The 14,938-nt window shown below is 52.3% G+C and overlaps 2 protein-coding genes across 2 annotated transcripts in view; both read right to left on the bottom strand.

Annotated features, from left to right (window-relative positions):
• Window positions 1–1,505, bottom strand: part of WDR6 (WD repeat domain 6) — a 9,526-nt gene extending 8,021 nt beyond the window's left edge. The window contains exon 1 of the mRNA XM_003800575.3: window positions 1,037–1,505. Coding sequence (XP_003800623.1) covers window positions 1,037–1,136 — 100 coding nt within the window. The 5' untranslated portion in view covers window positions 1,137–1,505. The remainder of the gene's footprint in view (window positions 1–1,036) is intronic.
• Window positions 1,431–14,938, bottom strand: part of P4HTM (prolyl 4-hydroxylase, transmembrane) — a 20,671-nt gene continuing 7,163 nt past the window's right edge. Inside the window, 7 exon segments of the mRNA XM_003800577.3 lie at window positions 1,431–1,874; window positions 2,389–2,512; window positions 2,699–2,789; window positions 3,515–3,700; window positions 4,605–4,767; window positions 6,369–6,465; window positions 7,295–7,485. Of these exon segments, the coding sequence (XP_003800625.2) occupies window positions 1,654–1,874; window positions 2,389–2,512; window positions 2,699–2,789; window positions 3,515–3,700; window positions 4,605–4,767; window positions 6,369–6,465; window positions 7,295–7,485 (1,073 nt within the window). The 3' untranslated portion in view covers window positions 1,431–1,653.

Below are 14,938 nucleotides of genomic sequence, written 5' to 3'. Positions count from 1 at the left end.
CCTGTGGTCCCAGCTACTTGGGAGGCTGAGGCAGGAGACGCGCTTGAGCCCAGGAGTTGAAGGTTGCTGTGAGCGTGATGCCACGGCACTCTGCCCAGGGGGATAGCTTGAGGCTCCGTCTCAAAAACAAACAAACAAACAAAAAAAAAACAGCTGAGCGGTGTGGCAGGCGCCTGTAGTCCCAGCGACTTGGGAGACTGAGGCAAGAGACTTGCTTAAGCCCAAGAGTTTGAGGTTGCTGTGAGCTATGTGTGACGCCACGGCACACGGCACTCTACTGAGGGGAACAAAGTGAGATGCTGTCTCAAAAAAAAACACCTCAGCAGCACCATCATCAGTCACTAGTGGCTTCAAGTCAGGTTTTACTGCTCCCTAGGACTCTAACACCTCAGGTCAGAGTCGTTCCCTGAATTCCTCCTTCCCTGGCGTTTGCAGCCAGCCACTGAGGCCTGTATGTCCCATCTCAGAAGGCACCTCTGCTCCCCCAGGCACAACCCTATTCTGAGTGAGCTCGTCTGTAATTCTCCGCGACCCCACCGACCTCAGAGCATCTTCAAACACACCTTAGGAAGAGCCTCACCTTTGCCTTCTCCCGGCCCCGCCTTCCCCCAAGAAGCCACACCCCACACTCCCGGTTCCACCCCTCCCAGTTCCTTCTGTAGCTCCCTTGGCCAGGCCTCTTCAGGAAAGGCTGAATCCCCGCCCATCTCACCAAAGGGGCCACACACAACTCTCGCCCCCCTTCCTCCTCTCCGAACCGCCGCGTTTCCCCGCACTTTCCCTCGGCTCCGCCCACCCTTTCCAGGCAGGCTGCAGTTCCTAGAGGGTCATGGTAGTCACATCAGGTTTTTGCCTCAGGCCTTGCCCTCTTCAGGTTAGTCATCGTCCGCCCCACCTCCTAGACTCCCTTCCCACGTCCGATCAGGTCTGATCCTGCCGCCCATCCTCCTACTCTGGGTATCCCTTTGTTCCTGTGGCCCCGCCCCAGGCGGGCGCAGTTCCTTTGCCTGCGAGCGCGTCTCAAGCCAAACCTCACCCGCCAACAGCCGGTCCCCCACGCACTCCAGACCCGTCACCGGGAGGAGCATGAGCTCCGAGGTTGCCCGCGGCCAAACGTAGTCCTCCAGAGCATCCATTGCAGTCCCCGAGGTGCTGCGGCTGCCACGGCCAAGAAGGTAGGTCAGCTCTCGCGAGAACGAGCCTTCCCCGCGCGCTGCGCTGCGGATCTACTGAGCCTTAGCTACAGGTAGCGGAGACCAGGTCCGCCAGCGGTGGATGTCCAATGACGACCCTTCGCCCCACGCAATCCAGCTGACGATTGGCCGGGCAGGCGAAGGGGGGCCGCTGCCCCTCCCCCTCACGTGACGCCTGCGGCACTCTTGGGGATCCTCCACCCCTGCAGCCTGGCCCAGCCTCCCTCCCGCCCACCCTGAGCTCGTCCGCCCGGTGGCTCAAAGCCTTGTGGTTTTATTTGACTGGGCAGTATGAGGTCTATACATAATAAATAGCGTGAATGTATGAACTTCGCTGTGTCGCGGGTGGAGACGGGAATGGGACAAGACATTGGCCAGACCTTTAGTCTGGAGGAGGACAGGACAGTCGAGGCCCTGATCTTGAGAGGCAGGCGATCAGCGGTTGGGGCTAACTTTCCTCTCACAGCTCCACACGCGCATCGCGGTAGGCTCGGTCCAGAGCCCACTCAGGCTGTGAGTCAGAGCCACCTTCCCGGACAAGGCGCGCCATCTCTTGCTGGAACAGAGCTTGCCGAGCCTGGCTAGGGTCCACGTTAATCCAGTTGTTGGCAATCCATTTGGTGCCACGTGTGACCAAGCAGCCCCCATGTAGCGAGTAGTCATCCACGTCGCCCACCCAACCTAGGACAGGAGGGTGGCATGAGCGAAGGAGGGGTTGGAAGGGACCCTGAGCTAGTGTGGCCTGACCTTGGCCTCCTATAGACCAAAGGTTCTAACAAAGGTGGGCCCAGTTATACATATCTTGGGTAGCAAAGACCCAGACAAGGCACCTTTGGGGGGCTCAGCATTTCACCCCACTAATGTATGGTCAACATCACCCTCTCTCTGAAACTACTTTTCTTGCTGCTGGGCCTGTTCACAGCCCTTCCCATTCTGTGTTGGGTTGGGACGTGTGTTTTGAGCTCTAAAAAGCAGGAAGGCTGGGGTATCAGGAAATGATAAGGATTGAGATAATCCAGGGGATGGAACAGGCACTGGAGTAACATGCTAAAGTCACTAAGGATGGTTTGGGAGGCACCAAGGGCAGAAAACTATTTGGAGGGCAGCCAGAAACAGCCTTCCAGGGTGGCAGACAGGGATTGGGTAAGGGGAAGCTGCTCTCAAGGAACCCCCTGGCCTAGCCATAGGCTCTCACCTTGCCCATCAGGCAGGTAGTTGTACCAAAAGACTGCTGTGCCCTGTCGGGGCTTGACACGCAGGTTTCCCTTGTCACAGTGCCTTCGAGTGTCACGGAGGTCAACGTCATCCTGAATCAGACTCTGTGGGCAGCAGGGTAGGAGAGTTTTCAGACTGGCCACACTGTTAGGCCAGAAACCAAGGCCAGGCAGCAAAGGGAAACCACCCAGATATGCCCAGGGGATCACTCAGGGCTTCATCATAGGCCTAGAATGGTGTGTGCTACATTTGCCCAAGGCCCTGCCAGTCCACAGTAAGTCAGCTCTTACCATTTCATCGTAGGTTCTGTTGTCTGCTACAGGGAAGACAGTCTCGCCCCCACCGGTGACGTTGTTCAGATAAAACAGCACTGTCATATAGCTGTAAGGCAGGGGGCCTATTGAGTAGGTCCCCAGCTGTGGACACTTCCAGGGGCTTACCTATGGGCAGGATAAGCCACCCAGGTTCCCAGGCGCTATAGAGGGAGAGGCTGGGATGGGTGATAACAGGGCAAGCCAATGCCAAGAATGTCCCTATTCCCTCCTTCCCCCAAAACCAGTCTCTTAGAGTATGTCACAGTAATTTTTTGGCCAAGATGAGAGTTACACTTAGCTAAATTATATGGCCTTGACCAAAGGCCTAGCTGGGAAATGCTAACAGAAGCAAGATCATGAAGAAGGTCTTGGGGCCTTAAAGAGGCTGGGCCAGAAGAGCCACATGAAGAGGAAAGACCTGGAACTGTCTTGGTTAGGGAGGGAGGCACAGCTTTAGCTTTTCTAGATGGAGTCAAAGATCAATACCTGGAGGAGAAGGGAAAAAGAGCTGGGGGTCCAGCCTTGCCCCTTGTTGCAGAGCTCTATGGGCAAATTTTGGTGTCTTTGGGACCTCAGTTTGTGTTACCTTGAGTGGATATGATAACCAGTAGCCACCTTCTACCTACCATTTGATAAACAATTTTGGGAGAGAGGAAGGATCATTGTTGACCAGGATGGCCCAGTATTCCTGGCCCGATGCCAAGTGCCATGCCCATAGGGCAGGGCTGTGCTTGTATCATGAGGGTACCTGGTCTAGGAATTGCGGGCAGCTCTCAGGTAGAAGATACTTGCCGGCAGGAGGTCTCGAAGGGTACAGACTCATTGGCCACCAGTTTGGTATGTGAGCAGATGGTCTCTGGGTACACAGGCCCACTATCCACATGGGCATGGTAGTGACCTCCTTCACTGTATCGCACAACTTGTAGCGGCTCACTGAGCTCCACAATCTCAGGTGACAGGCGAGTGAGGCGCAGCACCCTAGTAGGGAGTAGGTACTTGACTAGATAGGCCTATGCAAGATGGCAGCCTTAATGAGCTGGCCAAGGTAGGCCCTGGGCCTGACCTAGCTCTACCCTTACTCAGCTCCCCTAGAAGCCATCTCAGGCTAGCCCTGCCAGAGCACAAAAGAGTTACTCATTATGACCCTTTCTTCCTGGAGGCCAGAGGCAGAGACACCTGCTCAGTGGGAAAGATAAGATTTCCACTAAATTGGAGGGATGGGATTCTTATGTCCCTCCCATTAGGAAGGAAGGTATTTATCTAAAACCCCTGCCTGTAGAGGAGCAGGAGTCTTGTGGCAAAGATAAGAGGACATCTCTCTCTCTCTTTTTTTTTTTTTTAGGAAGAGTCTCACTATGTCACCCTTGGTAGAGTGCTGTGACCTCACAGCTCACAGCAACCTCGAACTCTTGGGCTTAGGCAATTGTCTTGCCTCAGCCTCCCAAGTAGCTGGGACTATAGGCACCCACCACAATGCCTGGCTATTTTTTGTTGCAGTTGTCATCGTCGTTTAGCTGGCTTGGGCCAGGTTCAAACCCACCACCCTCAATGTATGTGGCTGGTGCTGTAACCACTGTGCTACAGGCACCGAGCCAATTGCCTGTCTTATCTTTTTTTTTTTTTTTTTTTTTGGCAGTTTTTGGCCAGGGCTGGGTTCAAACCCACCACCTCCAATATATGGGACCGGTGCCTTACCCTTTTGAGCCACAGGTGCCGCCCCAATTGCCTGTCTTTTCGATGGATCCCAGTCTGATCTAACACGTGGAAGTTAATCCCAAATTGACTAATCAATTCTGTCCTCTCTACTTTAGCCCATAAGTTTTGTAGAGGTCCTATCCAGTCTTCTTCCCCTGCCCAAGGGAGGACAACCTCAGGTACTCACCTCTGGCGGATGGCACGCATTACATGGTGGGCACCTTCACCCTGGTAGAGCCAGGTGTGGTGGCTATTCCGTACCAGTTCGCTGGATTCTGCCTTGTGGTTCCTCATGTACTTGTGGAAGTCTCGAAGGTCCATGTTGGAGAACTCCTGCAGACTCAGCACTCCTGCACAGGGCACCCACCATCAATGCCCACCAAACCCAGGTAGGGAGGTCACAGTGGTTGGCTGCACTTCCCTACCTATCCCAAAGGCAGCATCAACCCTTGGCCTCAGGCACTGAGGGGCCATGTGCACTTGTCCCCCACGTGGACTCTTGGGTGAGATGAACCTGGTTTCTGTCACATCACGCCCTAAGGGAAGACTGGAGAAGTTAATTTTCCAGGTTAAACTCTGATTTGACCTCCAAAAGGAAGAAGTCCAACTTCTGTAAGAGTGGCCAGAGCAGGGTCTCCAAATGAGGTCTGAGCCATATGGCCAGGCACTAGGCTAGGCCAAGGACTAACCCTGGCCCTCCAGCCTGGCTGCGTAGAACATGGTATCCAACCTTCAACCTGTAGAGGTGAAGGAGAGAGTAACCAGTGCTAGGTCTCATCCAGGGCCTTTCACTCTCTAGGGTACAAGCAGGGCCAGTCCCTTGGGGGTTCTTTCATGATCTCAGGCCCCATCCTGGGTAGAAACCACCTGGTTAGTCCTGCCTGCTGGGTTACTAGTTTACCTTAACAAAAAAAAAAGCTAAGTGTGAGCACTTGGCTCCTTGTTCTATCAAATGAGAACACTCTCCCCTCTTCCTGCCCAAACCACCAAAGCAAGGGCTTTACCCTCTTGGGGTTCTAGAAGATCAGCTGGAGTCTTTGCTTCTTCACGTTATTCCAAATGACCCAAGGTAGACACCTTCTGCCATTTGGCCCAGATTCCTCTAGGGTGGGGACTGTAAGCCTGTTACCAGCTCTATATAGAGGACAATAGCAGTATGACCATCCTCCAGCCACAGGTCCCAGCCAGATTCCTCACTCAAGGTTCACCAGCCACAACATCATCCTTACAAGCCATATTTGGTATTATCTTATTCAATTGATCCAGAATGTGGGCGTGAGGGTGATGTCCGCACCTCAGAAACCTCCTAAGGGTTATTGACAGAGGGAGACCACTTATGTGGCAGCTTCTGTCCCCCTACCACCCCAGCAGTTAGCAAATTTAGCAACACTCTGGTGTTTAGGCATGACTCCAGGTGGGCAAAAAGAAGGCAAGGGAGATCTTACTTAGACCAGGGAGGCTGTCTGCTGGGGTGGATGTCTGAGTGCAGATATGAATGGAACAGGGTTAAGAGCCAAGCTCAAGCTGGCCTCACTGTCCCTTTGTTTCTGCTCTACCCACTCTGCCCTCTGCCAACTAGCAGCCTCCTTCCTGTACCCCCAAAGAGTCAAAACAGTCTCCAAATACTGCTCTCTAGACTGTCAGCTGCCTGCCTACTTCCCAGGGGTAAGGGGCAAGGCTGGATCCTCACCTCCCGATCTCTGGCCCCTACAGAAGCTGGGCTAAAGGACGCCTTGCTGTGGGCAAGCCTTTTTTTTTTTTTTTTTTTTTTTTTTCAGTTCTTAGCCAGGGCTGGGCTTAAACCCACCACCTCCAGCATATGAGCATATGGGGTCAGCGCCCTACTCCTTTGAGCCATAGGTACCACCCAGGCAAGCCTATTTTGACATGAGGCACTTGGCAGTCAGCAAGAGGCTCACAGGGACAGAACTGTAGAAAGGTATGAGCTCACCATCACCATCAGGGTCAGCCTTCATTGCAGCATACATCTCCTGAATGTTCTCCGGAGTCATCCACCGCCCATTTCCTAGGCGAGTCTGGGCCAGGACCTAAAGCACAAGAGGGTTCCTTAATGGGATGACTTCAATGATGAAGAACCACCAGATCACAGATGGCCCAGTTCTTGCTGCAGAGCTAAGATTCAGGTGATAAGATATGACTAAGGACACAGGATAGAACTCACTGTCCCTGAACTGATAGAGTAGGCAGAGATATGAAAAGCATCTGAGAAAGAGGCCAGGGAAGACAAGAAGCGTGAGGCCACTGGTATTCCCAGCCTTGCGAGGACTGTGTCCTTGGGGAGCACCACTGATGGATGGTTAGAAGGAGAATGGATAGGCTTGTGCCCACTCAGATAGCCCAGGTGAGGTGGGGAAGCCAAGGCCTGGGTGGGAAGAAGAAACAGGTACCAGAGAGAAGCCTGGCTGGGGCATGACCACCAAGCCCCTCAAGAAGACCAGGCTCCATGGTGTGTTCCATGTGGGCAATGGACCCTACACCCTACCCGATGTATGAGGGCCATGCAGAGAAAGGACAAAGTGCTTGCCACTCGGAGGTACTATTCCATCCATCATGAATTCTGTGGGGCTCCCAGCCATGACAGCAAAGAATCTAGGCCAAAGATGGTATACTACTTGACACTATGGTGATAAATGTCATCACCTCCCCCCGCCCCAGGATTCTCCTGCCATCCTCTGGGGTTCCTAAGATAGGGTTCTTCAGAGAGAGAAGGGATATCCCAGATATGTGCATGTCCAAGCAGGCCTGAGGAGTTACCTAACTCTTGGGACCAAGGCTGAGCTAGACAAGTGACCTCACCACCAGAAAGGTAATTCTGAACATTCCCACCCTATGCCTATTCAAGCCCAGGATCCCAACCTCACGGAGCTGCAAGTGACCATCGTGGTTCTGGTCCAGCAGCCGGAAGAGGTCCAGCTGGCTGATCTGCATCATGCTCATGGCCTCTTCATATTCTTCAGTGGGCAGGATCTGGCTGCGCTGTAAACCCTTCATCTGTGCCAGATGGATGATGAGCCGACACTCCTCATCAGTTAGGAAACCAGGGATTTCTGCCAGAGAAGGAGGTGAGTGAGGCCAAGGACTGAGCCAGGGTGCTGATGCTTCCTGTACTTTCCTCCCCACAGGGTTCCTGTGGTACTCCTTATCCCTTGGTGGCCACCATGTCTAGAGGACTTTACATACCCTTTTACATCTGGACTCTGAAGTGTCCAAGTTGAATTGCTCTGCAAATATTGGGCAGCCTTTGAAATGTGGGGCCTTTCTTGTGGTCGGGGAACCATGGGAGGAAGCCAGAGGTAACCTGGATATGGGCTCACCCACCTTGGGGTAAGACTGAGGGCCAGAGAGTGGACCTGAAGGACAGAGGTTTGACTTTCACTGGTTGTAAGGGGGTTTTTTGTTTGTTTTTTGAGACAGAGTAGCTCATTCTGTCACCCTGGATAGAGTGTGCCCTTGCATATCATAGCCCACAGCAACCTCCTGGGCTCAAGTGATTCTCTTCCCTCAGCTTCTCAAGTAGCTGGGACTACAGGCACCCGCCACCACACCCAACCAATTGGGTATAAGTTTTTAAAGTGGAGAGATGGTGGCTAATTCTTCCTTCATTTTTGCTTTTCAGCATTATTCAAATAAAAACAAAGCACAAAGGCGGTGCCTGTGGCTCAGTGGGTAGAGCACCGGCCCCATATACCAACCTGGCTCCAGCCAAACTGCAACAAAAAAATAGCCGGGCATTGTGGCAGGCACCTGTAGTCCCAGCTACTCAGGAGGTTGAGGCAAGAGAATTGCATAAGCCCAGGAGTTGGAGGTTGCCGTGAGCTGTGTGACGCTCTGAGGGCCTTTTCGTCTATTCTTCTGCACTAATGGATGCTGGTCATCTGACAAAGGCTGAGTTGCCTAGTGCTGGAAAGTCAATGGGCATTACTCAGGTTTTTGACAGATGCTAGTCTCTAAGAAGATACCCTAGGGTGTCCTTTGCTTCCCCAACTCTTTCTGGCATAAATGTACACTTGAGTGCCTACTTTGTGCCTCTAAGCCCCTGAATAAAGATCAGTCAAGCCTGGGCTTGGCTCCACTGGCTGAATGCCTGCATGTGAGGCACAGTGGGAAGATGGCTTGGTGGAGCTGGACCCTGAACCTCAGACCTGGGGGGCTAACATACTGGTGTCCCCTGGCACTTCCAGGGCTATTGCCTGGGTCCTGCTTCCTTCCCTTGTTTCAAGGAGAGAAGACTTCTTTGGGGGACAAGAGGCCCACAAAGGGACTGGTTCTCCAGGTTATCTGCCACTTCTTCCAGTCATATTCTTGGCATGAAATTCCAGTCATTGCCAAGAGGGACAAAAACGGCCACTCAGAGCCAGGATTGGAGTGCTTTTTAATAGAAATCACAGCACATGAAACTTAAATAACATGGACTCCGCCCAAGGCACTGTCCTAAGCACTTCATACACATCAACTCCTCAACATTTACAGACATTTCAGAAAGCCAGGCCCCATTAATTCATCCTTCCTCTCTGTGAGGAAGCACAGAGAGATGGATAGCATGCCCAGGACAGGCTACCCAGGCTGTTCTCCAGAATCCACACTCACAACCAGATTTGGCTACTGGGACTAAATGACCTAGATATGATAACGCTGAGGATAGGACAAAGGCCACCATCCCTGGCCTCCATGACCTCCAAACCCAGCAAGCTCAGAAAGGGTATGAGCCAGGCGCTGGGAGACAGTCCTGCTGGGCAGTAGGTTAGACCAAATTGCTAATCTACAGAGTCATCTCTTGATTGCATAACACATAATTTTTTTTTTTAATAAGAGTCTCACTTTGTCGCCCTTGGTAGAGTGCCATGGCATCACAGCTCACAGCAACCTCCAGCTCTTGGGCTTAGGAGATTCTCTTGCCTCAGCCTTCCGAGTAGCTGGGACTATAGGTGCCTGCCACAAGGCCTGGCTATTTTTTGTTGCAGTTTGGCCGGAGCCGGGTTTGAACCCACCACCCTCAGTATATGAGGCTGGTGCCCTACTCACTGAGCCACAGGTGCCTCCCCATACTTGGGAGGCTGAGGCAAGAGAATAGCCTAAGCCCAGGAGTTGGAGGTTGCTATGAGCTGTGTGATGCCACAGCCCTCTACCAATGGCGATAAAGTGAGACTCTGTCTTGACAAAATAAATAAATAAATAAAAGTAAGCCAGGAAAAAAAAAAACGAAAAGAAAAGAAGAAACAAAACAAACCACAGGCTGGGCACAGTGGCTTACACCTACAATCCCAGCACTCTGGGAGGCCAAGTCAGGCAGATCACCTGAACTCATGAATTCAAGACCAGCCTGAGCTAGATGGAGACCCTGTCTCTAAAAATAGACGGGCGTTGTGGTGGGCGCTTATAGTCCCAGCTATTCAGGAGGCTGAGGCAAGAGAATTGCTTGAGCCCAAGAGTCTGAGGTTGCTGTGAGCTATGACACCATGGCAGTCTACCGAGGGTGACAAAGTAAGACTCTGTCTCAAAAAAATAAACCAGGGTCGGCACCTGTGGCTCAAATGGCTAAGGTGCCAGCCACATACACCTAAGGTGGCAGGTTCAAATCCAGCCTGGCCGCCAAAACAACTGCTGCAACCAAAAAATAGCTGGGCATTGTGGTGGGCGCCTGTGGTCCCAGCTACTTGGGAGTCAGAGCCTGGAGACTCACTTGAGCCCGGGAGTTGGAGGTTGCTGTGAGCTGTGATGCAACGGCACTCTACCCAGGGGGATAGCTTGAGGCTCTGTCTCAAAATAAATAAATTAATTAATTAACCATGGTGGCACCTGTGGCTCACTGAGTAGGATACTGGCCCCATATACCAAGGGTGGCGGGTTCAAACCTGGCACTGGCCAAACTGCAACAAAAAATAGCTGGGTGTTACGGCAGGTGCCTATAGTCCCAGCTACCTGGGATGCAAGGCAAGAGAATCGCCTACACCCAAGAGCTGGAGGTTGCTGTGAGCTGTGATGCCACAGCACTCTACTGAGGGTGACATAATGAGACTCTGTCTCAAAAAAAAAAACAAATAAACCAACTACAGGCTCAGCATTCTTCAGTTTATTAAGTGCCAGTAATCTGCAGGCCCAGTGGAGATGCTGCCAGCCTATACAGCCCCCACTCCACTGTGTACTAATCCAAAACTAATAGTCCAGTCAGCCTGTTGGGGCCTAACCAGGTGGATCCAAACACCTGGGAGATGTGCAAACATGCAAGATCTCCTTCTCTGTTGGCTCCTAGGGTAGGTAACAGTCCTATAAGCCCTTAATCAAAGCTCATTAAGGCCAGGGCAGAGAAGGCAGGTGACGGAGTGAAGAGGGCTGGAGATGTTGATGGTGCTGGTGTCACTGTGGGGTATGGGGTGATGGCGGGCCAAGGAGTCCCTGGGACCCCATGCAGTGCCAGGCCATGACCTGTGTCACAATATTGGCTACATAGAGAGGTGGCTGCCCAACTTGCTGGGACAGAACACAGAGGTTGAGGCCATCCAGCAGTCAGTCACCTGGTTGCCCCTGCTTGTCCAGGAGTGCCATCCTGATGCTTGCCTCATCCTCTGCACCATCTTTGCCCCTGTGTGCCTTAACAGGTGGGGCAGGGGCTCCCAGGTACAGAGCAGGGGGAGCCCTCAGCTAGGCCCTGCTCAGGCAGTTAATCCTTGCTAAGCTCTAGCAATGCTGACTGCTGACTGGGGCAGGGAGGAAAATGAAGGATTATTTTTTCCTTGTTACAGTGTTCCTGGCAGAGGGAAGCAGGTGCCTGTAGGCAGGGAACTGCCAGCAGTGAGCACATGGGGTTAGACCTGTGGCCTGGCCCCACAACCATCAAGGGCTCTTTAACATCAAGATAGGGCAACCAGGCAAGTAGCTTCTGCACGTCTATAATACTAGCCCTCTGGGAGGCTGAAGTGGGTGGATTGCTTGCGCTCTTGGGTTTGAGACCAGCTTGAGGTAGAGCAAGACCTGGTCTCTAATAATAGCCAAGCCTTGGCTCAGCGCCTATAACTCAAGCAGCTAAGGCACCAGCCACATATACCAGTGAGGTATGGAAGCTCTGTCCAAAGAATCCTGGCAAAAGATGGAGGTGAGGCCCCTCTGGTGGGCTTTTCTCCCAGAGAGTCCAAGAGGTCATGGGGCTGATTCTTCTTCCCCAGCCAAATGTAACCTGTGAACAGTTCACTTCCAGATACTCTGGGTGACCATGTCAATAGAACTTGGCACCAAGGCCAGGCACAGTGGCTCATGCCTGTGCCAATCCTAGCACTTTGGGAGGCTGAGGTAGACAGATTGCTTGAGCTCAGGAGTTTGAGACCAGCTTGAGCTAAAGTGAGACCCCATTTCTAAAAATAGCCGGGCATTGTGGCTGGTGCCTGGGACTACACAGGCAAGAGAATCACTTCAGTCCAAGAGTTTGAGGTTGCGGTGAGCTACAACGCCACGCACTCTACCAAGGGTGACAAAGTGAGACTCTCTCAAAAAAAACCGCGTAGGACCAGGCCCCTGTACTCCTTGCCAACCCCAGCCCTGGCCTTTCTTGACCTGCCCTGTAAGCCTTTCAGGACCAGAAGAAGGGCTCTGCTTTCTCCCTTTAAGATGGATAGTGAATGTCAAGAGGGCAAGGACTCCCCACCCCCTCCTCAGACATTAAATGGCCATGAAGCTGGAGGGGGAGGTGCAAGGGAAAGCTGGAAAGAAGCTTGGGCTGAAGAGGTGGGGGAGGTAAGACAGCAGCTCTGTGAGGGAGGAGGCAAGGCTGCAGGCTGAGAAAGCCAGGCTGCAGTGGTGTTGCTAGGTGACCAGAGTATTGTTGCCTAGCAACCAGCAGATCTGAATGCCCAGCCTGCAGTTGCACCACCCCCAACGGTTCCTCTGTATGGTTATCTACCTATGCTGCAGCCTGTGTGAGGCTGTGCAGGCCCACTGTGAGCCCATGATGGCCTGCTACAGCTATCCCTGGCTAGCCATTCTGTACCATGGACGCTTCCTTGCAGGCCGTGGTCTCTGCATGGCAGCCTTGGCCAGTGGCTCGCACCTGGATCACTCATGTGAGTTTCTGAAAAACTTCCTGGCTAGTCTCCACCTTGCTTGGCCCTGTGGGGCAGTGTCCCACCTCTTTCAAATCATTCCCCACAGGAATCAGGTAAATGGCTCTCTCAGGTGGGAAAGAAAGGGGCTGCCCACAGTAGACATCTATCTGAAAAGGGGTTTAAAAAGCTGGGTGCCTGTAGCTCAGCGGCTAGGGCACCAGCCATATATCCCAAGGCTGGTGGGTTCATATCCTGCCTGGGCCTGCCAAACAACAATGACAACTACAACCAAAAAATAGCCAGGCATTGTTGTGGGCACCTGTAGTCTCAGCTACTTGGGAGGCTGAGGCAAGAGAATCGCTTAAGCCCAAGAGTTTGAGGTTATTGTGAACTATAATGCCATGGCACTCTACCCAGGGCAACAGCTTAAGACTCTGTCTCAAAAAAAAGGGGGGGGGTAGGTGTGAAAAAAAGGGAAAAGTGTAAAGGATTCTTTCTCATCACCTCCCTCACCCCTGGTGGGCACCTAACTCCTACTCCTACCCCTCCTCCTAGTGGCATGTGCCAACTGCAGGGACCTTGAGTTGCAGGCCACAAGCTCATCTAAGGTCCTAGACATACTCTGCATCTGGGTCATGAGTGTGTAGAGCCCATCAAAACATCACACCTTACAAGGGCATCCATTTCAGCCCCTGGCCTGGTGCTGAGGCAACGTAAGAGGGAATACCAAATGCTATGCTGCTCAGAGCTAAAACAGTTTCTTTTAAGGGCATTTTTTAAGAGCATAGGACATTGTTAAAACAACAAAAACAGGGTGGCACCAGTGGCTCAGTGAGTAGGACGCTGGCCCCATATACTGAGGGTGGTGGTTCAAACCTGGCCCTGACCAAACTGCAACAAAAAAATAGCCAATAGGTGTTGTGGTGGGCACCTGTAGTCTCAGCTACTCAGGAGGCTGAGGCCAGAGAATCACCTAAGTCCAGTGGCTGGAGGTTGTTGCTGTGAGCTGTGATGCCACGGCACTCTACCGAGGGCGACAAAGTGAGCCTCTGTCTCTAAAAAACAAAACAAAACAAGGCAGCGCCTGTGGCTCAAAGGAGTATGCCTCCGACCTATATGCCAGAGGTGGCGGGTTCAAACCCAGCCCCGGCCAAAACCTGCAAACAAACAAACAAACAAACAAAAAACTCCTGCTAAAGAGGGTAGCATTCTGATTCTAAGGGCAGACCATTAGAGCATTGACAAGAGGGTTTACGTTGTTTTTTTTTTTTTTTTTTTTTGAGACAGTCTCACTATGTCATCCTCAATAGATTACCATGGTGTCACAGCTCACAGCAACCTCAAACTCCTGGGCTTAGACAATTCTTTGCCTCAGCCTCTTGAGTAACTGGGACTACAGGTGCTTGCCACAATGCCCAGTTATATTTTTGTTGCCATTGTCATTGTTGTTTAGCAGTCCCAGGCTGGGTTCAAACCCGTCAGCCTCAGTGCATTTGGCTGGTGCCTGTTCTACAGGCACTGAGCCTAGAGGGTTTAAGTTCTTTTTAGAGGGGGGTTGAGGTGGAGTCTCACTTTGTCACCCTCAGTAGAGTGCCATGGCGTCATAGCTCACAGCAACCTCAAACTCTTGGGCTTAAGTGATCCTCTTGCCTCAACCTCCTGAGTAGCTTGGGCTACAGGCACCCACCACAACACCAGCCTATTTTTAGAGACTGGGTCTTCCTCTTAACTCAGGCCAATTCAATTCAGGTCTCCAATTCCTGACCTCATGCAATCCACTAATCTCAACTTCCCAGATGTCCTAGGATCAGAGGGGTGAACCACCGCACCCAGCCCCAAGACAAGAGGGTTTAGTTCACTAGGTGGAGGGGGTAGGTGGTGGTGGTGGTGGGATTCTTAGAGGTCCATCTCATCACCAGCCCCTCTGATCCCATTTAGCAATGGAAGTCCAGCTCATCCAGTACATCTTCTGGCCTCTAGGACTGTGGTCTGAACTCAAGACTAGAGGTATGGAGACAGGACCGCTGCCCCATGCAGAGCTGGTTCCCACCCTGTGACACTGGGTGAGCTGGATATTACGTGTGTATACAACTTCCTATGAGGAAAGCACACAGGGACCTATGTGTTGAGTGGGAAGATGCAGGACACTGGCTGTTGGTAACCACAGCCTATGCCTGGAGCTGGGTCCACCAAAATCTTCAACTGCTTGCATGCATGTGGCATCATCATCAGTGCCTAGAATATGGGCTAACCTGCCAGGGAAAACCTGGGACTTTATAGCCACATACCGTGCAGTGGCCACGCAAGTTGTGTGTGCTCCCCTGGACACATAGACACACATAAAAAGCCCTTTCTGGCCAGGTGAGGTAGCTCACGTCTATAATACTAGCCCTCTGGGAGGCTGAAGTGGGTGGATTGCTTGAGCTCTTGGGTTTGAGACCAGCTTGAGGTAGAGCAAGACCTGGTC

The sequence above is a fragment of the Otolemur garnettii genome, unplaced genomic scaffold (assembly GCF_000181295.1).
Source record: "Otolemur garnettii isolate 467f Iridium unplaced genomic scaffold, OtoGar3 scaffold00179, whole genome shotgun sequence".
NCBI classification, from domain to species: domain Eukaryota; kingdom Metazoa; phylum Chordata; class Mammalia; order Primates; family Galagidae; genus Otolemur; species Otolemur garnettii.
The sequence above is the reverse complement of the archived record's forward strand: the minus strand, read 5'-3'. Positions and strand labels throughout refer to the sequence as shown.